Below are 24,897 nucleotides of genomic sequence, written 5' to 3'. Positions count from 1 at the left end.
GGGAGCTCCTGCCCACTCCCCGGCCGGAGTTGCCCTTCCCCTCTCCGCCCGCAGCTGCTGGTCTTTCCCCGCACGCGCCCTCCACCCAGGCCCACCGGCAGGGAGCTTTCTGGAGCACGGCAGAGCCCACCCCAGCCCCTCCCCGAGTGTTTCCTGTTTCTGCTACTCTGGCAGGGCTCGGGGGACGGGGGGCAGGGGGGTCCAGGACAGGACCTGCCCCCGCTGACAGAGGGTGGATCGTAGGGGCTCTCCCGGTCCTGTTGCTTTAAATGGCGTTTAAATAGGAAAACAGCTTTAGCCGGTGTGCGGGTTAAACCTCTACCATGACCATTGGCGGCGCCTGAGGTTGCAGCAGGACCAGCCCTCCAGGGGTCTTTGTCTCTCGCAGGAGGGGCTGTGGGTTACCAGGCTGACGGGAGGGGCGGCTTCTTGAAGGCTGGGGTGTGACCAAGGCATCCACCTGTCTTGCCGCCTGTTTCTCAAATAGTTACCTGGGAAGAGGGGACCGTTGGAGACCTTAATTGAAACTTTTTTTCCTTTTTGGGTCACACCTGGCGATGCTCAGGGGTTATCTCCTGGCTCTGCACTCAGGAATTACTCCTGGCGGTGCTCGGGGGACCCTATGGGATGCTGGGAATCGAACCCGGGTTGGCCACGTGCAAGGCAAACCCCTCCCCACTGGACTACCGCTCGAGCCCCTGAGGACCTTAATTTTGCCAGCACTCTCGCTCCTTGAAGCCTTGCTCCGGTGAGAGGAGGTTTTCCCTGTGACGTGTTGACAAGCTTCGGTGCCCGTCCCATGGTCACCCCCAGCGTGGTCGGGGAGCCCAGCCTTCCGGCCCGTGGGAACAGTGTTCGCAGCCCTGCTCTGCCCCTTCGTGCGCTGTCCTGGCCTTCCAGCCTGGCCCGCGGCCACCTCTGGGACTTTGCCCTTGCCCAGAAAGTTGTCTGCTGCGCTCATTGCCCGGTCCCCTGGTCCTGACGCTAGGTGGCATCTGTCTGTGGACGCACAGGCGTGCTCGTGTCTTAGGGAGGCAGTAACAGCGGAAGCATCCTTGATTTTATTTATAGGAACAACTAGGTAGGCAGATGAATCATACACGGAGAAATGAGGTAGCAGGTGTCTTTCTGGAATTTTCCTCAACAGTCACATTAGCTGAATGCTTTTAGAAATACATACTGAGACCAGACCAGTGTTTGTGGGGTGTTTGTGCTTTGTTTTTTGGGTCATGCCCCGCGGTGCTCAGGGGTGACTCCTGGCTCTGCACTAGGAATTACTCCTGGGGGTTCTCAGGAGACCGTATGGGATGCCGGGATGAACCTGGCTCCTGTAGTCCTGTAAAGTCGTGTGTCAGCACATGCAGGACGTTCTTTTGTTTGGGGGCCGTTCCTGCTCAGGCTTCCCCCTGAACCTGCACTCGGGCTCTCCCGGCAGAGCACCGGCGACAGTGGCAGGCAAGTGCCCTCTCTCGCTGCTCCGCTCTCCGGAACTCGGAGTTCTGAGGCACTGGCTTCTGGGCGGGCACTGAGCGGAGCTTGTTGCGGACCCAATGTTCGCTATAGACCCAGAGCGGGTCAGTGCCAGAATGTAAGTGTCTCACCTTAGACCTTCCGGGTGGATTTTCTTCTTTTTTGGTTTTTGGGTCACACCGGGCAATGCACAGAGGTTACTCCTGGCTCTGCACTCAGGAATCACCGCTGGCAGTGCTCAGGGGACCATATGGGATGCTGGGAATCGAACTTGGGTCGGCCGCGTGCAAGGCAAATGCCCTCCCCGCTGTGCTATCGCTCTAGCCCCCCCCCCCGGTCAATTTTCTGTGTAGAATGTGTTGCTATATACAAAGCTATCCAAGTTGAAATTTTATTAAATATTTTTTTTTAAATTTTTGGTTTACATGCCTCAGTGCCCACGGCTTACTCCTGGCTCTGTGCTCAAGGATCACTCCTGGTGGGTTCGGGGGACCGTATGTGGTGATGGATTTTGAACCTGGCTTGGTCACATGCAAGGCAAGCGCCTCCCCTACTGAACTACTGCTTCGGCCCGAAGACTTTTTTGCTTTTTGGGTCACACCTGGCGATGCACAGGGGTTACTCCTGGCTGCACTCAGGAATTACCCCTGGCGGTGCTCAGGGGACTATATGGGATGCTGGGAATCGAACCTGGGTCGGCCGCGTATAAGGCAAACGCCCTTCCTGCTGTGCTATCGCTCCAGCCCCCAGCCCCGAAGACTTTTTGTGTAAATCTGAAAATGCCTATCTACTACCTTATTTTCGGTTTTACTTTTGTTCTGGGGCACATGCAGTGGTACTCAGGGCTCGCTCCTGGCGGGCTCGGGGGACCGTTGTGGGACGCCGGGGCTCGCGCTCCCGTCAGCCACGTGCAAGGGAAGTGCAGCCGTGCGTGTGTAGTCGGAACGTGAGGTTCAGCTGCAGGACCAAATCCTCTCTCGGACCCTGCGCGTGCAGCTGCGGTTGGAAGTGACCTTTTTTCAAAAGCGTTATTTAGGGGTTGGAGAAGTAGGATCCCAAGCACCACCAGGAGTCACGAGCACAGAGCCAGGAGTAGCTTCTGAGCACCACAAGTGTAGCCCATCCCGCTCTGGCGGGGCAGGGGGCACACCCGGGAGGCTCAGACTGTGCACTCAGGCATCACTCGGGGGAGGGGGCGAGGGGGTGTGTATTTAAAAGCATCTTAAAATCTTTTTTCATATGCCACATCGTAATTCTATGTATCTCTGGAGTTAAAAGTGAGTAGTGCACTAAGGCACTGTTACGCTTGTTTAGTGACTTCCAGTGCTTTTCATAATGATGGTTTCTGCACATAATTCCAGCATCACACCCGCCTCCCAGGGACCTCGGTGCCCCTCCCCGCAGCCCCCGGCCCCCGCCCATGCTGTATTAGTTTCTCGTGGTAGCTGTAACAAGTCACCACAGATTTGGTGGATCAGAACGAGTGGCAGGACTCACAGAGGAGCAGTTGCCTGCGTCTCTGGGACCTTGATTTGCTTTCCTGGCACCACCCCAAGGAAATAAATTTACTGATTGAGGGGCCAGAGAGACACAGTCCCACAGGCAGGATGTTTGCCTTGCATGTGCCTGACTCAGGTTTAGTCTCCAGCACCCGCCCTGGCCCCCAGGCGTGACCCCCAAACAAAGCAATCGGGTTGAGGGTCACAGTTGACAGGAGTGTTGAGGTGTTTGACGGTCACAGCGCTGCTAGGCCAGTCCCTCCCTCCCTCTGTCTCAGGACCCACCTTTGTGCCTCCCCCGCCCCTGCGTGCTTGTTCCCCGTTCTGTTCATGCATTGGGCGTTGTCTCATTCCTTTCCTTGTTTCTTTTCACACTGCACGTGAGCAGGTTATCTTTGGGCCGGGAGTGGGGCGCTTACTCTTGGCCTTACGCTCAGGAATCGCTCCTGGCACAGCTCAGGGGACCGTATGTGACGCTGAGGATCGAACCCAGGTTGGCCGAGTGCTGGGCAAATGGCCTGCCTGCTGTACGTCTTTGCGAGCTGCAGGGTTTCTCGGCACAGCCAAGCGTATCCTGTGGTGTGGATACACCCTCACCCGTCCGTTGTAAATAACATGTTGGGGTTTTTGTTTGCTTTGTTTTTTCCTTTTGTTTGTTGGGTCACACCCAGCAGTGCTCAGGGGTTGCTCCTGGCTCTCCTGGCGGTGCTCCGTAGACAGTAGTGGGATGCCGGGGATGAATTGCCATGTGCAAGGCCGTGACTCCCAGGAGTGGAATCGTGCGTCCTGTGGAAGTTCTCTCTGGAGTGTTGAGAGAGCGGAGCCCCGCGTGGGTGCATGGAGCTATGGTGTGGCTCGGCTTTGCTGGGGGCCACCTTCAGGCTGCGTCGGCCTCCTCTGGCCAGTCTCTGCTGGGCCTGCCTTCGCGCGCGCACTGAAGGACGGTGCGTAGGGCCCACCTGGATCATCGCTTTCGGATTAAAATCTATAGTACGTCCCAAGGACACCATTCCTTAGACTGCTGTTCACAGGTTCCAGATTCAGACCTGATAAATAATTGGGAAATTCCCGTCACTGCAATCCCTTAGGGACAGTCAGCGAGTCTGACTCGGTGCCGGCAGTGTCTTCCAGGAGCGTTGGTCCTGGAGAGGCATGAGCGAGTGCGGACGGAGGGACACGGCTGGCCCAGCAGGCCCTTTCCTTGGTCTCCTGGAGAGCTTGTGCCCCCTGAGGCTGCCTTGCCAAGCAGTTAGACTGACGGAACAAATGTCTGGGAGTTGAACTCTGAAAAAAAAAAAAAAGTGGGTGGGGCAGCTGAGCGAGAGTCCGGCAGGTAGGGCGCGTGCTTTGCATGTGGCCAGCCCAGGCGTGACGCCCAGCACCCTTACGGTTCCCCGTCAGCCAGGAGTGAGCCCGAGCGCAGAGCCCGGAGTGAGCCCGGGAAGGTGCCGGGTGGCTCCCTGGGGGTGCAGTGGAGTCTCATGAATGATTGGCCACAGTGCTCCTGTCGGCTTTGCAGAGCTTTCCGCAGCGGCCTCATCCCTGCGCCGGGTTTCTTTCCTGGGGGCTGGGAGTCCACACCAGCACTGCTTGGGGGTCCTTAGGCCACGGAGCGCTGTCACTGGGCCCCGTGAATCCTTACCATAGAATTCCATGGAACCTTGAAAGGATGTTCGTTGCACGTAGATACGGGGTTGTTTTTGGCAAAGACTGACTTGAAATTCTTCGGTGCATCGTATAGTTCAATTCCACATCTGAGGATGACCGAAGGGCCTTCCTCAGAGCGGTTGGTCTGCGGATAGTGGGGGTCGGGCAGGGTCACTCACTCAGATCACTGGTTTCCTGTGCAGAAGCCTGAGCGTCCATCCCTGCAACCCACGGCCCCCGAATACTGGGGCCCTGAATACTGGGGGCGAAGCTCTATCCCCTCCCCCAAAAAGGATGGAGTGGGAGGGTGTAGTGGGGTGTGTAGGGGGAACGAGAGGGTGTAGGGGGGAGGGCGCCTGCTGTGGCTGGTTCTGAGGTAGGAAGGAGCCCCTCAGCCAGTCGCCTGTGCCGAGTGCAGAAGGTGGTTGTGTTGAGGACTGAAGGGAAACGGGGTGGGGGGATGGGGCGGGGGGCTAGGTTGGCAGCACTCCGAGCACCAGGGCTTGTGGACAGTCAAGGGGTGTAAACTTGGACTGTGAGCCTGGAAGGGCGGCAGGTCAGATGGGCAGGAACTGGCCGGCCTTGGTTGGGGTCCGTTCTGCTCCTGGAGAGGGCCAGAGAGAGAGTACGAGGGTCAGGTGCCTCCCTTGCGCGCAGCCAGCCCAGGTTCTGTCCCCGGCCCTGCCTAGCATCCTCCGAGCACTGCCGGGAGTAAGCTCTGAGCACAGCTGGGTGTGGCACAAGAACAGTAAATTTAAAAATTAAATTGAGACGGGGCTGGAGTGATAGCACAGGGGGTAGGGCATTTGCCTTGCACGCGGCCGAGCCGGGTTCGATTCCCAGCATCCCATATGGTCCCCTGAGCACCACCAGGGTAATTCCTGAGTGCAGAGCCAGGAGTGACTCCTGAGAATTGCCGGGTGTGACCCCAAAAAAGCAGAAAAAGAAAAAGAAAAAAATCAAATTGCGGTGGGGCTAGAGATGGAGTACCGTCGGTAGGGCACTTGCCTTGCACACGACTCACCAGTCGTCCCCGATGGTCCCTCCCATGCCGCCGGGAGCGTCGCCAGGTGTGGCCCCGAAACAAAACCAAAAAAAAGAAAAGAATGCAAAGCCAGAAACAAGTGGAATTGGGCTGAACAGAGGCGAGGGAGCCCAAAGACTGGAGCACGTCTTCTGGGTTGGATACTTGACACTGCTGGGAGCGCCCCCCAGCACCCTGCGTTAGAGACCCCGAAGCTCAGGGCGGTGTGCCCCACGGGGGCCTGTGCTGCCTGCCGCGGGGGACAGAGTCCTCCACGTGGGGGGCGCCCCGGTGACTCTCAGCGCGGGCCAGTAGTTGAGCGCAGGGGTCCAGAATGTGGCGTGAGCGAGCCCCGTGGCGGTGGGAACGCCGCGCTGTTCTGCAGTGCCAGGAAGGACTTGGGGGCAGCACCCCCATCGCTGTCCTGTCCCCGCCCCCGGGTTCTTCGCTTCCTTCAAATAGGCGGTTTAAGCTAGGGGCCTCTTCCTGATTCTCCGTTCTGTGCCCAGTGACGCCGCCAGGGAGACGGGGCTTGGACACTGGCCGCCGTAGACGAGCGCAGGTCGTGACCACGGTGCAGTGGGCCCGCACTTGCCTTCCGTGCACCTGACCCGCGGCTGCAGAGCCACACCGGGCGGGGCCAGAACCTGAAACCGCTCCCAAGGCATTGGGTCTCTCCAGGGACTTAGAGGTCGGCGCTCCCTCCCTTGGCTCCGTCCCAGCCCGCGGCTCTTTTCCTGTTCCCCCTGGTTCTTTTCCTGTTCCCTCTGATTCTTTTCCTGTTCCCTCTGGTTCTTTTCCTGTTCCCTGGTTCTTTTCCTGTTCCCGCTGGTTCTTTTCCTGTTCCCCCTGGTTCTTTTCCTGTTCCGGTGTCCAAGCATACTTTTGTGTTCTTTTTTGCCTCGGGGCCCGAAGCAGTGGTGCACGGAGCTTCTGAGCGGCCTCACTGTCCTTGGGGGCCACTCCCGGCCTCCCCGGGGACCGTGTGGTACCAGGGACTGACCTGGGCCGGCTGTGTGCACGGCAATTGCCCTCTCCCTGTTCTCGCTCTCCAGCCCCTGGAAACACGTTTTTCAGTCACTGTTAGGAGTGGTGTTTTGCACGTGGTTGCTTTGAGACGGGTTTCCTTAAGGACAGCAGCCGCTCTGCCTTCTCTCTAGGGGGGAGAGCGGAAAGCCCCCTCTCACCTCCCTCGGCTCGTGCTGAGCAGGACCATCTCCAGAAGAGGTTTCGAGATCGAGGAGTTAACTGCGTTTATAGCTTTGTTTCTGGGCCACACTTGGCAGTGCTCAGGAGTCACTCATGAGGGCGAGAGGGGAGTGCGGGGGTGGCCCCGTATGTGGTGCCAGGAACCAAACCCAGGCTGGTCTCATGCGAGCTGTTCTGTCTCCCTGCACTCTTAATTCATACTTTAAAAGCTTCAGGAATAGGTTCTGTTGGGTGGTTTAAATCACAGCCTCATTTTTTGACTTAGCATCTCAGATCTCTTTCGTACTTACTGTGCTCGGTACAGAGGTTCGAGAAAGTGCTTGCCATCAGAGGTCTTAGTCGCTGTAGGAGGTTCCTGTAGGACTCTTAAAATTAAGTCAGTCTCGCCTCCTGTGTCCTGGCGTCTGGGCGGGGAGGGGTAACCGAGCAGGAGCAGTAAAGGAAGCGTGGCTCGGGGCACTGCCTCTTCCCCACGGCTCTTTGCCTTGCGTTTGTGTGACGCTGAGTTCTGTGGCATTGAGAAAAGCAAAATAACAACTATGCTGAGTCCTTTGCTTATTTGGGGGGAGAGGGGACACACACGGGGTGCTCGGGGGTTCCTCCTGGTCCTGCGCTCAGGAATTACTCCTGCTGGGCTTGGAAGACCATATCTGGTGCTGGGGATTGGTCCCGGGTCGCCGTGTGCAAGGCCAGCGCCTGCCTGCTGTGTTCTCATGCCGGCCCTGAGTCCTCTGCCTTTTTCCTAAGTATAAATATTTGGTTATTAATGTGTGGTTTAATGTTAATTTGATAAGATTTAATCATTGAAAACGTTCAGCTCTTAGCAATATAAAGTTTTACCTGCTCTGTCCCATTACTAAGCATTTCTCTAAATTTAGTAAAAAAAATAAAAATCAAGTGATTGGTGTAATAAAACTATTTAAATATAAAGGAATGAGGAGAAAAATGGTGCCCTGGGGAGGCCCCGGAGAGATCTCGTAGAGAGTAGGGTGCTGGCCTTGCATGCGCTGTCCATGGTCTGAGCCCGGCTCTGAGCCCCCTCCTGAGCAGTCAGGTGTAGCCCGAACGTAGGAAAGGAGAAGAGATCTCTGGGGCCGGAGAGATGGCTTACTGGCCAGCGCACGCCTGGCATGGGCACACCCGGCCCCTCTCGTCCCCTGGACACTGCTAGATGTGACCCCCAAATGGAATATTTTGTGGGGTTTTTTGGGGAGCCATACCTGGAGATGCTCAGGGGTTAGTCCTGGCTCTGCACTCAGGAATCAGTCCTAGCAGTGCTCGGGGGACCATAGGGGGTGCCGGGGACCGAACCTGTGAGGCAAACGCCCTCCCCGCTGTGTTCTCTCGGCCCCTGGAGTATTCTTAGTATGGACAGCTGAGTCACAACCTTTGGGCCAAGCACGTGTCACACGTTCTACCCACACTGGAACCCCACAGAATCTCTGGGCCACAAGTTTGAGTACAGTTAGTTTTGTGTTTGTGCTTTGTGTCTGTTAGGGCGTGTCCAGAGGTGCGTGTGAACACCTGAGCACAGCAGCACATCACTGACGATGGGGAACTTGCCCTTCTTGGGGAACCAGGCCGCTGGGCAGCCGTGTGTGCGCGCGGCTCCAGCCCGTGGCCCCGTTCCTCCCGCGCCTGCCCTTCAAGGCCTGCCAGCTCCAGATGGCCCGTGTCTGTGCTTTCTGGGGAATGCTGTTAATTTGGAGCCGCACTATGCAGTGCTCAGCGTGGCTCTGCTCAGGGATAATTCTGGGTCTGGCGGGGCTTGGGAAAGATTTGGGGTGCCAGGGATTGCCCCTGGGCCAGCCCCGTGCAGGGCCAGTGCCCTCCTGGCCGCCCCTCCTGGAACGTTTCCCAGTCTGGTTTCCTTCTGATGCGCGCCGTAGCCGTGCTCGCTCTCCCGGACGCACACTCCGCTGGCCCTTTCTGCCGGGGGCCCGAGGAGGCCCAGCACCCATCCCTGTCCACGTCCTTGGGTTGCTGGACTCACACAGAGCGAGGCAGGAGGAACGCCTTCCTGGGAGCGTGAGACGGTGACTTGGTTTGTGCTGTCCCCGAGGCAGCCGCTTCCGGAGAGGTGGGACTCGATGCCCGATGCCGGGACCATTGTCTTCCAGCCAGCAGCAAGAGGTGTGGCAGTGGGGCTGTGGGCAGAGCTGAGCTTACTGACCTTCCGTCCAGTGAAACAGAGTTTTGTAGTTAGCAGGAAGTACCTGAGAGCTGGATAAGCTGGGAAGGCGTTGGCTCGGCGTGATCCCGCACCCAGGCTGGTGTGTGAGAGGAGAGTGTGGTCGAGCAGAGGCTACAGCCTGGCCGTAGGCTCAGCAGAACCCGGAGCAAAGTGGCTCCCCTGGGAGAGCGTCTGGGCTGTGCTGGGCCAGCGATGCCCAGGGCTGGCCCTGGCCCGGGACCGTTACGACCATGGCCAGCAGTGCTCAGGAGTCCTTTTGCCTGGGTGCTGATTTGGGGTGCGGTGCATGCAAGGGACTCTGGTGTTATCTTCCTGCCCAAGGACGATTCTTAGCCAATAAAAGGGGAAGGTTTATTGCAAGGTTTATCGCGCGCTCGCTGCGTGCCGGCCGCCGTGGCGAGGAGAAGGTCTTCCCGCCTGGCCGGTGGGGACGCGGCCGGCGAAGGGTGGAAACAGCCGTTACTCCTAACGATTTTCTCTTTCTCAGCGCTTTCTGTCCGATGGTCTTTGGTGTATTTATCTCCCCCGTTTTGTTTTTCATATTTTGTTTCTGTTAGGAGAGAACGTTGGCATTATTCTCTGAGCTCTTTGAAGAGAGAGACTAAATGCACCTGGGCCAGGCGGTCTGTGGGTATGAAGTGGTTGGGAGAATCCAGGAACATGGTGGTGAATGGCAGGCGGAGTGGAGGCGAGTTGTCTGATGGCCACCAGCAGAGCCGGTCAAAGGCGCAGCACGCGGGGAAGGACTCCGTGAAGGCGGGCAAAGCCGCGGTCGAGAGGCGCTCGAGCAGATGTACGTACACCCGCCTGTCGCTTTCCTGGCCTCCCCGCCCCCCTCCACTTTATAATGTTCTTTTCGCTGCTGTCTGTAAAAGCCTTGTTTTCCTGGTTAGCAGTAAGTTTTTTACTGATCCGAGGTTGTGTCCGTTTTTATTCTTACCAAGCAGTGCATACAGCTCCCATTTAATGCTTTCAGTGAACTCAATCATGCTTTTACATCTATAACTTTCTGCCGTGTGGAATTTATACTTGCGGTTATTCTGTTCTATAAAAGGATTAAATTACTGCTACTGAATTTAAATTCAAATTGTTGTATTTGATATTAGCATAAGTATATTAAAAATTTTAAGAAACAGTACAAAGAATAAAGTCATTTCTAACATACGTGATGAATAGAATTGAGAACAGCTTTTACAAATTGTTGCCGTTTTTTCTCTTTGCATAATATATAGTCATTTTCCCTGAGAGTAGAGACTGTTGGTAAACGGTCACTTTCACCCCATCACCTCTCGGGACAGACTCAGATGGTTATTGGGCATATTATTAAAGTGATATGTTTTTCATATAGTTCTCTCTTTCCCTTTTTTTTTTTTTCTCTTTTTGTTCTTATTTTGGGGCCACACCCAGGTATGTTCAGGGCTTACTCTTGGCTCTGCACTCAGGGATTACTCCTAGTGGGTTCAGGGCACCATTTGTGGGGCTGGGGGTCAAACCCAGGTTGTGTGTGAGGCAAGGGCCCTCCCTGCTGTCCCGTAGCTCTGGAGCTCCTGAGGCAAAGAGGAAGGTGCCACAAGGGACGAGGGAGCTGAGTATCTCAGAGCCCGTGAGGGGGCTCGGAGGTCACCAGGCATGTCCCACATGTGCAGCCCCAGGTCAGTCTCCTGCATCACACACACACACACACACACACACACACACACACGAACCCAAGCACGAAGATAGTCCAGTTGTATTTTACCATGCTAAGGACGAGCTTTTCTCTTGCACGAGGGGCTGTGTGTGGGTAACCGGGTTGGGCTGCCCCTGGTAGTGACTGAGAGATGCTTCTGACTCTGGGCGCAGGGAACACCCAGGACCGCCTTGGGACTGTGTGGGGTGACGGATCCATCTGGGATTGGCCCTGCGAGGCAGGTGCCTTACCCCTGTAACATCTCTGGTCCTATGACAATTTTTTTAATTTCCTGCTTTTTTCTTTATTATTTTTTTAATTTGCTGTTTGCTTTTGGGTGACACCCAGCAGTGCCCTGGACTTCCACCTCCTGACTGCGTTCAGAGGCTCAGGGAACCGTTGTCGAGGGTTGAACCTGAGTCACCACATGCAAGGCGAGGACCCTTCCCATTGTGCTGTCATTCCAGCCCTCTGCTTTTTTCTGAGGTTAAGTTAGTCTTTTTTTTTTTTTTTGAGTCACACCCGGCGATGCACAGGGGTTCCTCCTGGCTCTGCACTCAGGAATTACTCCTGGCGATGCTCGGGAGACCATATGGGATGTTGAGAATCGAACCCAGGTCGGCCACATGCAAGGCAAACACCCTCCCCGCTGTGCTGTCGCTCCAGCCCCAGTTAATTTAGTCTTGGCTTGTTTTGAAATCATCTTACTCCTGGTAGATTTAGATTAGCCAGAAGTTTGCTATATTGTTAGAGATACATAATCCCATTGCTAATATAGTTGATAGATTGTCTCAATTATCCTTACCTTTAATGGCTTACTGCTTTCTTTGTTAATTTTGTTTTGTTTTGTTTGGGGGCCACACCTGGCAGTGTTCGGGGGTTACTCCTGGCTCTGCGCTCAGGAATCATTCAAGGGACCATGTGCCATGCTGGCGCTCAAACCCAGGACAGGCACGTGCAAGACAAACGCCTGCCTCTACAGAGTGCTCTTCTAGCACTCTGGCCCCTAGTTTGAATCGATGTTAATGCTTTTTATTGAGTCCAGGCTGATTATAACGTTTCTTTAAAAAAAGAAGAAGGGGCTGAAGTGATAGCACAGTGGGTAGGGTGTTTGCCTTGCATGCAGCCAACCCGGGTTCGAATTCAGCATCCCATCTAATCCACTGAGCACCGCTAGGAGTAATTCCTAAGTGCAGAGCCAGGAGTAACCCCTGTGCATCACTGGGTGTGACCCAAAAAGCAATAAATAAATAAGAAAGGAGACAGTCAGAAACGTGGGCTAGGCATAGAGAGAAAGCCCAGGACTGAAGAGCTGAACAGAAATGTCTTCAGAGAAGATGCTTGATACATAGATGCCAGAAAGCCTCTGAGAAGATGCTCCCATCATTACTATCAGAGGAATGCATGTCAGGAGGTATCCTCACACCGCGAGCCTGACAGGGAAGGCAGAGGGACGTAGCCGGTGTGTGCGGCCGTGGAGAACAACACGGACACCTCAGAGTACGGAGGACTTAAGCGTCCATGTGACCCCAGGTCTAGAAAACTCTTCAGAAAAGACCTTGGCACGCCGGTGTGCATTGCAGCCGTCTTCGCAGTGGCCAGCGTCCGGAGATACCCGTGTGCAAGAACAGATGAGAGGAGAAAGAACTGTGGGACCCTGCGGCTGTGGGGAAGGATGGACGCAGAACCTCTGGACGGATCCGGAGAATGTCTTGCTGAGTGGAGGAGAGTGACAGACAAAGCCTTCTCTTTGCCCTGTGGGATACAGAGAAACGCAGGCGGGGTCTGACAGGGTCCACGGCAGCAGAAACGGATCGCCTGGCCTTCAGTAGGAGGGAGTCACCGGGGGAGGGGCACGGCTGAAATGTGTCTGCACAAAAGCCTGTGTTGGACAGGACCGGGGCTCGGGCCGTCTCCAGGGGTGACTTCTTGCCTGCGCTCCTGGAGGAGCTTGAGCGACCCTACGCAGTGCCGGGGTCTGGGCTGGGGCAGACGGGGCAGAGGCAGACACCCCGCCCGAGGTGCTCTCTCTGGCCCTCACAGGGACGGGATTGTAAAACAAGGATGCCTAAAACGCTTTTAAAATTCTGAAGAGTTGAGCCTGTTTGTAACAGACTGGTAGCCAGCCCGGTGGGTAGAGTGCCGGCCTTGCACTGGGCCTCCGGGTGCCGTCCCTGCCCCCGAGCACAGCCAGTGGTGGCCTCAGAACCCCTCAGAAAAGACAGGAGGTGATGAGATAAGATTGGTCCACACTCGTCATGAGTACTAAGTATGCATGTAAGGTTCATGTAGTCTATTACAGTGTAAGTATGTAACATTAAGGGCATTGCAACAGTAACCATTGGATACTGTGTAAACCCATCATGAAGCACTTACTGTGCAGTGTTACATGTCAGATTTACCCATAGACAATAAACAGAATTGGGCCCGAGTGATAGTGCAAGTTTATGGGCGGGGGGGGGGGAAGGCCATATAATAATCCAGTGAATGGATTAAAAGCATCTGACGAAATTCAGCACCCTCTCAGGAAGACAGCCCTGCACAATTGGGAATTGAAGGGAATTCCTCGGTCTGATAAAAAAACATCTCTTAGCCCGAGAGATGGTACATTGTGTAGAGTGCTTGCCTGGCACCCTACATGCCCCCTGAACCTGCCAGGACTGATCGCTGAGCGTAGAGCAGGGTCAGGTGTGGCCCCAAAACAGAAGACAGCTCTGAAAATTCACAGTGAGTGTCATATTAGTGGCAAAAGACTAAAGGCAAGTCTGTATGGCGGAGAGGGAAAGCCACTGAAACACCCCTTCTCTTAGGTGCCAAAGAATGTGGCTAATACGTGGCCTGGCGAGTTCTAGAGCTAGACTAGATGGCAGCCATCACTGTGAGGTCTGGTCCTCCTGGTGTCCAGAAGTCCTGAGCATCTCTAGGCTGGAGGACTGCTGGGTCCAGCCACTGCTGCAACCCCCCCCCACCACCACCACCAAATACATGCATCAGAACCAAGGAATTCAGCAGAGGTGCAGGATATACGGCCATGTGCAAAGTGTATTTTTATGCAGTTGCCATGAACAGTGGAAAAAGGGACATCCAACTGTGTGTAGGTATAAAATGTAAAATTTGGCAACTAGAAAGCATTGTTGGAATAAAAATCTAAATTAGATAGGGGCTGGAGTGATAGTATAGTGGCCTGCCTTGCAAATGGCCAGCCGGCCTGGGTTCAGTCCCCGGCGTCCCATACGGTCTTCCGAGCACTGTCAAGAGTCGTTCCTGAGTGCAGAGCTGGAAGTAAGCCCTGAGCACTGCTGGGTGGGCTCCCAAGACAGAAAGATACAAATAAAGTAACATTTACATACAAGACCTAAAATTAATATTGAATATTGCCCATGGCCAACAGACTGAAGAGGTTTACAAATTTTGACTGTCTTGGCTGACAGTAGCAGGAGACTGAGAATAAGCAAAACCGTCTTCACAAGCAGAGTCGGAGTCCGCCTCTCGCTTTCCGACTTGCTTCTGAGGATGAGTGTAGCATGTAGCCACACCTGTGTCCGTGGGACAGAACTAAGAATCCAGAACTGAGCCTTCATGTTTGCAGCTTATTTTATTTATTTTTTGCTTTTTGGGTCACACTCGGCATTGCACAGGGGTTACTCCTGGCTCATGTACTCAGGAATCACTCCTGGCAGTGCTCAGGGGACCATATGGGATGCTGGGAACCCGGGTTGGTTGAATGCAAGGCAAATGCCCTCCCCACTGTGCTATTGCTCCAGCCCCTGCAGTTTATTTTTTTACAGGTGCCAAGAAAATTAGTAGAATTTTTTTTTAGATAGTGGTTGCGCTGATTGCTGGGTATACATGGGGAATGGATGAAGTTGAACTTGACTCTCATGATACGTAAAAAATTACCTCTGTATGTGGCTGGAGTATAATGCAGCAGGTAGGGCATTTGCCTTGCATGCGGCCGACCTGGGTTCGATTCCCAGCAGCCCATATGGTCCCCTGAGCACCGCCAGGACTAATTCCTGAGGGCATGAGCCAGGAGTAACCCCTGAGCATCACTGGGTGTGACCCAGGAAGCTAAAAAAGAAACTACCTTAGTGACGCAGAAGCTGAAAATCTCTCCCGAGACTGGGGAGAGCACAGCCTGTAGAGTGCTTGCCTTGCTGCTGTCGACCTGTGTCTGATCCCCAGCCCCCCAGCACCGCCAGGAGCGACCCCTGAGCGCAGAGCCAGAAGCAAGCCCCAAGCACAGCCAGGTTGACCCCAAAACAAAACAAAATTAAAAGCTGAACAGACTCCTAGAAGGCCACATAGCTATTAATTTTTAAGACTTCAGAGTTTTTTGGGAATCCAGTATCAAAATACTGGATTCAACTGGTGCACAGATGTAAAAAGACAGATGCCCGCTGCATTAAAAGTAGGGGACCTTGGGGGCCGGAGGGGACCTTGGGGGCCGGAGCGATAGCACAGCGGGTAGGGCGTTTGCCTTGCACGCGGCCGACCTGGGTTCGATCCCCGGCATCCCATATGGTTTCCCGAGCACCGCCAGGAGTAATTCCTGAGTGCAAAGCCAGGAGTAACCCCTGAGCATCGCTGGGTGTGACCCAAAAAGCAAAAAAAAAAAAAAAGTAGGGGACCTTTACAGGGGTGCCATCAGGGACATGAGAGGCAGTTCATAGAGTGGGAGGAAATACTTTACTTTATAAAATACTAGGAGTAATTCCCGAGCATGGATGGTAGTGCCGCCCCCTCTTCCCCCCCCCATACACACTCTCCACATTCTAAAATACAGAGATCTAGTACAAGGGTTGATGCGCGTGCCTTGCATCCTTCTGACACTGGATTGAATCCTAACCGCAAGCTAGGAAAAATAGCATCAGTGAGCATAAGTGAATAAGGCCCCAGCCCCTGCGATACCTTAAAAAATACTAAAGACCACAGTAAAAGACACACTCTGACTTTACTTTTTCTTTTTTTCTTTTTTTTTATAAGTCTCACAATGAGAGACGTTACTGGTGCCCGCTCGAACTGATTTTATTTTATTTTATTTTATTTTATTTTATTGCTTTTTGGGTCACACCTGGCAATGCACAGGGCTTACTCCTGGCTCTGCACTCAGGAATTACCCCTGGCCATGCTCAGGGGACCATATGGGATGCTGGGATTTGAACCCGGGTCGGCCGCGTGCAAGGCAAACGCCCTACCCGCTGTGCTATCTCTCCAGCCCCTTTTTCTTTTTTTTTTTTTGGCTTTTTGGGTCACACCCAGCTGTGCACAGGGGTTCCTCCTGGCTCTGCACTCAGGAATTACTCCTGGCGGTGCTGGGGGACCATATGGGATGCTGGGAATCAACTCGGGTCAGCCTCGTGCAAGGCAAACGCCCTCCCCGCTGTGCTACCGCTCCAGCCCCCAGACCCTGATTTTAAACCGGGCGAGGGGAGCCGGGGAGGAAGCTGGACAGACAGCGCGTGCTCTGTGCACAGGAGGCCGGGTTTCGGTTGCAGCTCGGCATGACCCGAGTGCTGCCAGGAGCGAATAAAAATGGACCGTCTCTCCACAGATACGGGTGGCTAGTAGCAGAAAAGATGCTCAGAATCAGTCGTTAGGGAGATGCAAGTCCAGAGCCCCGGGCACCACTTCAGAGTGCTAGGGTGTTTGAAATCCAAAGCCCGTGTGTTCGCTGCTGTTGTAGATGTTGTGGACACTTGTAGACGACCTTCAGCTCACCTAACTAACAGGCCCAAGATGTCAGTCCCGAAAGACTCCACCTGCGGGTTAGAGTAGGCAGGCCCGTAGTGAAAGTGGTTGCCTTCCAGGGAGCTTCTCCGAGTTGTGAAAGTGCTTCCCAGTTGGTCTTGGTGACAGTCGCACAACTTCGCAAACAAACGTGATGAGAGTCATTGAGTTGGGGCCCGGGAGAGTGTGGCGAAGGCGCTGGTTTGCACGCAGGTGACCCTGGTTTCGAAGCCTGGCAGCGCTGGGTGTGGACCCCCCAGAAAACGAAACCTACAAATGTAAATTGTATGCTCTTCACCCCCCCCCAAGTTGTCATAGAAAATGCCAAGCTTGGGACAGAGAGAGCACGACTTTGGTCCTGCCGGTGGCCTTCCAGTGCCCTGCGCTTGCCAGTGGCACTACCCAGCAAGCAGGAGGCTCCGTCCCCGCATCTGGCCTGCCCTTCTTTTCTTTATGTTTTCTTCCACAGCCCGTCCCTTGACTGTGCTCATGTATCGGTGACTTCCTGTTTTTATCCATTCCTTCAGAATCTGCTTCCAGCCGCTAGACAGACAGACGAGGGCTGCTCTGCCTCCTCCCCGCACTTATTCCCGCTCTTTGGGTCCCGGATTGCCAACTCGGGCCCCTGCCGCCCGCAGCGTTAGGAAGAGAGTCCCTCCTGTGTCCAGCAGAGGGAGAACTCTCGGCAAGGCCAGGGCGGGAGGGCAGCAGGGAGGGCCCTCGCATGTGGCTCACCTGGGGTTGAGTCCCCGGCACTCCAGATGGTCCCCAAGCTCCTCCAGGAGTGATTCCTGAGCGCAGTCAGGAGAAACCCCTGCGTGCTTCTGTGTGCGCCCCTCCACCCCGACAAAGGAAAGCTAACTCCTCGGGCGTCCCTCTGGTCCTTGGGGTGCGCCTCTGTGTCTTCCTGCACCCAGCCCCGTGGGTCTCTCTCCCGTCCTGCGCGCCGCGGCCCAGGCTGTCCTACGGCCCTTCTCTGGCCAGGGAAGCGGGCGCCAGCCCACCCCACTCCTCCTCTGCGCCTTACAGACCAGAGGGCAAGGCTGATGCCAGACCTCGCTAGAGGAGCGCCGCTGAGCCGCCTGCATTTGGTTTTCTGTTGATGCCGAAGGTGCTTGATTGATCGTCAGATTGGTTGAAATAAGCACTTAGTGCTTCTTTATTAACTTGAATGGCCAGTTGCGCCCCAGGATTTTAAGATGGATTTAAGTCTCTTCCTCTCTGAGTTATTTCCCTTTCTCTTCTTCACAGGTAATGGTAATTCGGGATTTGAAGGGCAGAGTCGCTATGTACCATCCTCTGGAATGTCCGCCAAGGAGCTCTGTGAAAATGATGACCTAGCAACCAGCTTGGTTCTTGATCCCTATTTAGGTTTTCAGACGCACAAAATGAATACGAGGTAATTTGACATCTTTATCCTGAATGGAACAGATGATGTTGAATTTAAGAAAATAGATGGCTGCTTTTATTTTTAGTGCAAAGTTAAAATTACATTAAAGTAAAGTTCTTTGCTACACAAGGGGTTTCTGTATGTGCGCCAAGAAAAGCAATAAAAGCTTCTGAGAGCCTTGTCAGTTTTAATTCGTTGTTCTTATTTTATCTCAGGCTGTTTCTATTAAAACATAAAGCTGGAGAAGCAACTTCATACTCTCTGTCAAATGTTGTTGTTGATGATGATGGTCTTGGCTGAAAAGTCTTACAAGCATCCCATCAGACCTTGAAAATGTATAGGATTGGTTTTTGTCTAAGTAGGTTGCTTCAAGTTTTTTTCATGAATTTATTACAAATTTCTCAAGTATTTGTCATGGGGTATAGGGAATTTTGCCAGCATGTTTAATTTTTGAGATGAAGAGTACTTAGTTATTCATAAGAACAAACATATAAGTAAAATATTTTTAATCATGTGCTTAATACAGTATACAGGCACGAAAGGAACTGTAAATGCTTCGCTGAGTATCAAATACCATCTTCAGAATAATATGATCGCATCATTTTAAAGATCTCTCATCCTTTAAGTCTCTTTGTTCTCATTTTTTTCGTGGGGGGAGAGGACCAGGGCTGACTCCTGGCTCTGCCCTCAGGACTCATCCTGGCAGTGTTCAGGGGACTATATGGGGGCCGCGATTCAAACTTGAGTCAGCCGCGTGCAAGGCAGACCCCTCCCCATGTCCTGTCTCCCCAGGCTTCATTTTCTTAGGCAGTCTCTCGGTCCCCCAAACGCACTTAGATCGTTGCGTAACTGACTCTGCTACCACACACTGGTGGTTTTCTGGTGTTGTGTTTTGCTTATTTTTTTTTTCCCCCGATTTTTCTTTTTGCTTTCTATCTTGGTTTTGGGGCCACACCCGGCATTGCTCAGGACTTACTCCTGGCTCCGCTCTCAGGAATTACTCCTGGCAGGCTTGAGGGCCCATGCCAACCCGGGTTGGCCACATGCAGGGCCAGCAACTGCCCCCTGGATTATCGCTCCAGCACGTCACTTACAGCTTCTCTTTCTCTTACCATGGCAGAGGGTTTTCGGGCCAGGTAGAAGATTTGAACAGCTGGGTGTTTTGTTCGGTTGGCTTGGAGTTTCTGGTTTCTATTTTGGGGGGGTTCGCACCATCCCCAGCGGTGTTCAGGGTTATTTCCTGGCACTGCAGTCAAGAATTAACTCCTGGCAGTATTTGGGGGACCCTACAGGGTGCCGGGAACTGAATCCAGGTCGGCTGTCTGCAAGGCTGGCTCCCATCCTGGTGTTCCCTGCCCCTCACACAGCCACTGTGGTCTGTGGCTCCAGTGCCCAGGACCTTCCACGGACTGGGCACTCCCGGGTGGGCAGGACGGGTGCTGGGTGAGGAAAGGAAAATCTCTGTCCGTTTTCCAGTGAGTTCATTCCCTAGCTGGATACCAAGAGGGCTTTATTAGTTACAAACTTAGAAAACATGCAGGTCAAAATGTGCCTTTGGGATTTCCACATCAATTCTTTTTTTTCTCTCTCTCTTTTTTTCTTTTTGCTTTTTGGGTCACACCTGACAGTGTACAGGGGTTACTCCTGGCTCTGCACTCAGGAACCACTCCTGGCAGTAATCAGGGGACCCATATGAGATGCTGGGAATTAAACCCAGTCGGCTGCATGCAAGGCAAACGCCCTACCCACAGTGCTATCCCTCCAGCCCCAGACGTCAATTCCTGTTGTCGTGTTTTACCGAGACGGGCTTTTCTCAGTGGGCTGAGGTGTGGCGAGACCATCCGTGGCTTTGTGCTGTGGGTTCGGCCTTTGCCTTTCCTCGCTCAGAGCTGCAGGAATAGACCCCCGGGCACAGCCCAAATCAGGTCTGTCCCCCTCTGAGAAGAGCCTGAAGGAGAAGGAGGGGGACTGATGGTCACTCAGGGCCTTTGTCCTGCGTAACGCATGCCAGAGAGATAGTCCCTGGCCTGCTGCATGTGGCTTGCCTGATTCCACCCCATCCTTGACGGGTCCCGCCAGGAGCAAGCCTTGAGCATGGCCGGTGTGGCTCAGAAACACAAGAATGTGCCTCTGGCCGGTCAGCACGGCGTTGGTTGAGGCTGGGGACACAGGACAGTGGGGAGGGCGCTCGCCTTGCACACGACTAATCGGTGCCACCCCTGGCATTCTCTGTGGTCTCTAAGCACCCCCAGGAGGAATTCCTGAGCGCAGAGCCTGGAATAAGCCCTTGAGCACTGCCAGGTGTGGCCCAAAAACCAAAAAGAGAAAAAAAAAAGAGCCGTGGGTGTGGAAATAACAGAAGGCTCCACTCTGCCGAGGTGCGCTGGGTGCTCCCAGCCATGCCTGACCTAGTCTTCGGCCTGACATGCTCAGCCCCAGTGCTGGGGACACCAGGCCACCCTGTAGTGTGCAGGCAAGGCCATTCCCCCCGCGAGCCATCCTCCCTCAGTCACAAAAATGCTTTAGTGCCGTACGAAATAGCTGAATTTCTCTGTTCAGAAACCCTACGCGTTATTTCAGAGAATGAACGTTTCCCTGCTCGGACTTTTATGAGAGGAAATGCCTTCTGTCCTCTGTAAAAGTCCTCCTTTGCCGCTGCATGCCGGCTTACGTCTGAGTCCACCGGAAGTCTTGTTACGGAAGGAGGCAGTGATTCACACCCAGGGCTGAGGCGGACGCTTCATGGCTGGGAGCATTCCACAGCTCTGAGACAGCAGGGTCCCCACCGCCACTGCCAGCCAGGGTGGAAGGTGGCAAGTGGGTGGCAAGTGGCCCGTCAGGGTCGGGGAGGTGGCCCACATGTGAAATCTGCCTGGCACGTTAGGCACCACAGGCGCCCAGCCTGGCAGGCTGAGTGTGGACGTGGCTTCTTGGTGTGTGTGTTGGTTTTTGGCGGGAGGGGGCGGGGGAAGGGCTGTGCTACGGTGCTAAGGGCTTATTTCTGGCACTGTTCAGGGATCACTGCGGTGGGTCTCGGGGACTGAACCCCAGTTGCCTGTATGAAAGGTAAGTTCCCTACCCACTATGACCCCCGTGGCCCAGGAACTTTTGTTTTTATTTTTATTTTATTTATTTTGGGGTCATGCAATGCTCAAGGGTTACTCCTGGCTCTGCACTCAGGAATTCCTCCTGGCGGTGCTCAGGGGACCATGGGATGCTGGGAATCGAACCCTGGTTGGCTGCGTGCAAGGCAAACGCCCTACCCGCTGTGCTATCGCTTCAGCCCTGGAACTTTTGTTTTTAAATATCCTTTGAGTTACTTTTTTTGGGGTTTTGGTTTGTTTTTTAGATCCCACCCAGCAATGCTCAGGGGTTACTCTAGCATACTTTAAAAATGCATAGCCATGGGGGCTGGAGTGATAGCACAGGGGGCAGGGCGTTTGCCTTGCACGCGGCCAACCCGGGTTCGATTCCCAGCATTCCATATGGTCCCCTGAGCACCGCCAGGGATAATTCCTGAGTGCAGAGCTAGGAGTAACCCCTGTGCAGAGCCAGGTGTGACCCAAAAAGCAAATAAATAAATAAATAAATAAAATGCGTAGCCTGGGGGCTGGAGAGATAGTACAGTGGGTAGGGCGGTTGTCTTACATGTGGCCAATCCAGCTTTGATCCTAGACATCTCATATGGTCCCCCAAGCGCCGCCAAGAGTGATTCCTGAGCACATAGTCAGGAGTAACCCCTGAGCATCACTAGCTATGGCCCAAAAATCAAATATGTAGTTCTCTGGCCAGAGTATTAGTACAGCAGGTGGAGTGCTTGCCTTGCACATGCACACCCAAATTTGATCCTTGGCACCCCATATGGTCCCCTAAACCCTGCCAAAAGTGGTCCCTGAGCACTGCTGAGTGTGACCACCCATGTACCCCTTGGCTGGGGCTCTAGTACAGTGGGGAGGGCGTTTGCCTTGCAGGGAGCCAACCCAGGTTTGAACCCCGGCAGAAGTGATCCCTGAGTGCAGAGCCAGGATTCAGGCCTTAGCGCCACTGGATTCAGCCCAAAAACAAAACCAAAAAGAATACAGTTATGGAATAGCAAGGGATCCCTAGCACCAACATAGTGTCCCCCTGCTCTGAGTACTCCAGGTGTGACCTCAAAGCCCCACTTCTCAAAAATAGTAGTTCTCAGTTGCAGAGCTCAGGAATGCCACAAATATGGTAAATTCGAAACTTTTCTCGGTCCATGTACCCCTGAACTCAAATATATCCAGTAAAAAAAAATTATTATTTTTTTAGCTTTTTATTGGTGAATCTCCGTGAGGTACAGTTACAGACTGAGAAACTTTCGTGCCTATATTTCAGTCATACGGTGGTTGAGTGCTCAAGAAAGGGAGTGACAACACCTTTATTGCAAACCACAACAGCTAATTAGAGAGAGAGAACAGAAGGGAATGCCCTGCCACAGTGGCAGGGTGGGGTGGGGGGGAGATGGGAGTGGGGAGGGTGGGAGGGACGCCGGGTTTACGGGTGGTGGAGAATGGGCACTGGTGAAGGGATGGGTTCCCGAACTTTGTATGAGGGAAGTATAAGCACAAAAGTGTATAAATCTGTAACTGTACCCTCACGGTGATTCTCTAATCAAAAATAAATAAATTATAAAAAAAAAAAAAGAAAGGGAGTGAATGTTTGGAGGTAGACTCATGGCCAGCCGGACTGTGGGCACAGTGTCGGGGCGTGAGGGTGCCCACTGTCCAAGGGGCCAGTGGAGGCACCAGCTCGTGCCTTACATTCTCAGCCCGTGGAACTGGAGTGCCCTGGAACCACACTGTGCCCGAGATAGCACAGCGGCTAAGGCCTGGCCTTATAGCACCTGGGTTTGATCCCTGGCACCCCGCTGGTCCCTGAGCCTGCCGGAGTGATTTCCTGCCCACAGAGCCCGGGGTGACCCAAAAGCGAAACCCGTGTCAGACGTGCAGAAGGAGGAGCAACTGCTCACGTCAACGCGACGTTTGACTCTTCCTGCAGTTCCTAGCGGCACTGATGGTGTAGATCCAAGAGGCTGCAGCCAGGCCTCCCCTCGTGCCCAGTGGGCTTAAGGTCGACCCCTGACTCCACGTAAGGGCCCCAGAGCACTGCAGGAATAATCTCTGGGCACACAAAGTTACACGACCCCCATGTGGGGGTCTTGACCCACAGTTTGAAAACTTGGGTCTACACAGCTCTGCCCTCAGGTTGGTTCCGTGGCATCGCTGCCACAGAGGCCGTGCGGTTGGGCAGCTGTTGCCCTCCCCCTGAAGTCAGGCCTCGCAGAGGGGTTTTCGCACAGCTGTAAACCGCCAGGTATGGGACATGCGCTTCTGGCTCTCTTCAGTCCCGTGACAAGCATACACTTTCCTGAGTGAAGTTATTGGAAAATAAAGTCGTCACTACCAGTTCTCCTGAACAAGAATTTATAAGAAGGTTGACTTACCTCATTTTCAAAACTAAAATAAAATGTGTGGTGCTTTATTGGGATGGCCAGAAAACATTCTTAAATCAGTAGCTTTCGGACCTTCTCTTGAGGTGCAAAGTCACTTACCGGGGGACAATGGCTCGGGTTTTGTTTTCTAGACGCACCTGTAGGATTTTATTCCCTAGTGCACATCTGGAATCTAATTGTCAGGCAATGCTCAGGGGAGCATGTGGGGTGCTGGGGATCGAACCCAGGTCAGCTGCATGCAAGGCAAATACCCGCTCCACTGTACTATCACTCTGGCCCTAGTGTTTTGCCCTTTCTCTACCGCCCGCTTCTTCGGGCAGATAAGGAGTGTTCAGAAAGGCTGCAGATGAGTGATCTGAGGTCAAGACTGTTCTGTTCTGCTCCAGTGTATCCCTGTTTACTAACAAGGCCAGGAGACGGGGTCAGTCGAGCCGGCACGGGCATTACTATTTATTGAGCAAGTTTTAGACGTGACTGAATTTCGTCAATGATGACACGTTTCAGGAATTTTGCTATCACATTGTGCATCTGCTCTGGTCGTTACAAATGCAAATTGGATGATTAATGTTTTATTATTTGTGTTTGCATTTTTAATACAGCACCTTTCCCTTGAGGAGCTCCAGGCATTTCTCGAAGTCGGACGGTTTTCCTCATGCCCACCCCGTGAGGTAGGTAAGAGTACATTACGAGCAGCGAGACACCAGCTCACCTGTTTGCACCTTTGTGATGCTTGTCTGTGTTACGTATTAGAGGTGTCCGTATGCAAGACTTTTAAACATTTTGCAAACCTTGTAAAATAATTTGGTCTTAGTAATTAGCAATATTTAAAAAACCACTTGTACTCCATAACAGGGTACTTTTAAGAGAATCACCAAAAGATCAGGAGTCTCCATGGGATTAGCTGGGCACTGGTTGCAGGACTCAGCCAGGTATGTTTCTGGTCGTTTCTTTTCAGGTCAAGAAGGAGTGAAAGTGGGGTGCGAGCGTGCCCCGGGGGGCATGGCCATGCTCGGCCCCCCTGGCTTTCTTACTTGGTCTCAATGGCGGAGCGCTGGGCTCCCCTCAGCCTGCCTCGCTCCTGGTTTCCCTCACTGCCCGCGATGCCGTCGGAAAGACAGCGTCACAGCCGACTGCCCTGGCGCCCGGCTTCCCGCCGCGGTGCGGCCCGGGCGCTGCAGACGCAACGCCGAACAGTTCCAAGATGAGGAGGGGGTCTTGCTGCCCGAGAAATGCCAAACGCCTGTCTCCCCCCTGCCCCCCACCCTGCCCTCCCTGTGCTCTCTCCCCTCCCCTGCTCTGTCCTACCTCCCCTCCCCCTCCCCACCCCTGCACTGCTCTCCTATCCTACGCTACCCCACATACCCTCCCTGACCCCCCAAAGACTGAGGACGTCCCCTGAGTGCAGGGCCAGGGTCGCCCCGAGCCCTGCTGGGCCTGGAGTCAAAAGGCCTGGTCTGGGGGCTGCAGCGATAGCACAGCGGGGAGGGCGTTTGCCTTGCAAGAGGCCAACCGGGTTCGATTCCCAGCATCCCATATGGTCCCCCGAGCACCACCAGGGGTGGTTCCTGAGTGCAAAACCAGGAGCAACT

The 24,897-nt window shown here is 53.9% G+C and overlaps 1 protein-coding gene across 3 annotated transcripts in view; it reads left to right on the top strand.

Annotated features, from left to right (window-relative positions):
* KMT5B (lysine methyltransferase 5B) overlaps positions 1-24,897 on the top strand; it is a 52,207-nt gene that overhangs the window by 5,403 nt on the left and 21,907 nt on the right. For 2 of the 3 annotated variants that reach the window (XM_055141098.1, XM_055141099.1), the window contains exons 2-4: positions 9,601-9,836; positions 17,694-17,841; positions 23,908-23,976. In XM_055141098.1, coding sequence (XP_054997073.1) covers positions 9,677-9,836; positions 17,694-17,841; positions 23,908-23,976 — 377 coding nt within the window. In that variant the 5' untranslated portion in view covers positions 9,601-9,676. Of the gene's footprint in view, positions 1-9,600; positions 9,837-17,693; positions 17,842-23,907; positions 23,977-24,145; positions 24,238-24,897 lie in introns of those variants that run through there. The other variant, XM_055141100.1, reaches the window with a different exon arrangement.

Source organism: Sorex araneus, chromosome 6, assembly GCF_027595985.1.
Source record: "Sorex araneus isolate mSorAra2 chromosome 6, mSorAra2.pri, whole genome shotgun sequence".
NCBI lineage: Eukaryota > Metazoa > Chordata > Mammalia > Eulipotyphla > Soricidae > Sorex > Sorex araneus.
The sequence above is the reverse complement of the archived record's forward strand: the minus strand, read 5'-3'. Positions and strand labels throughout refer to the sequence as shown.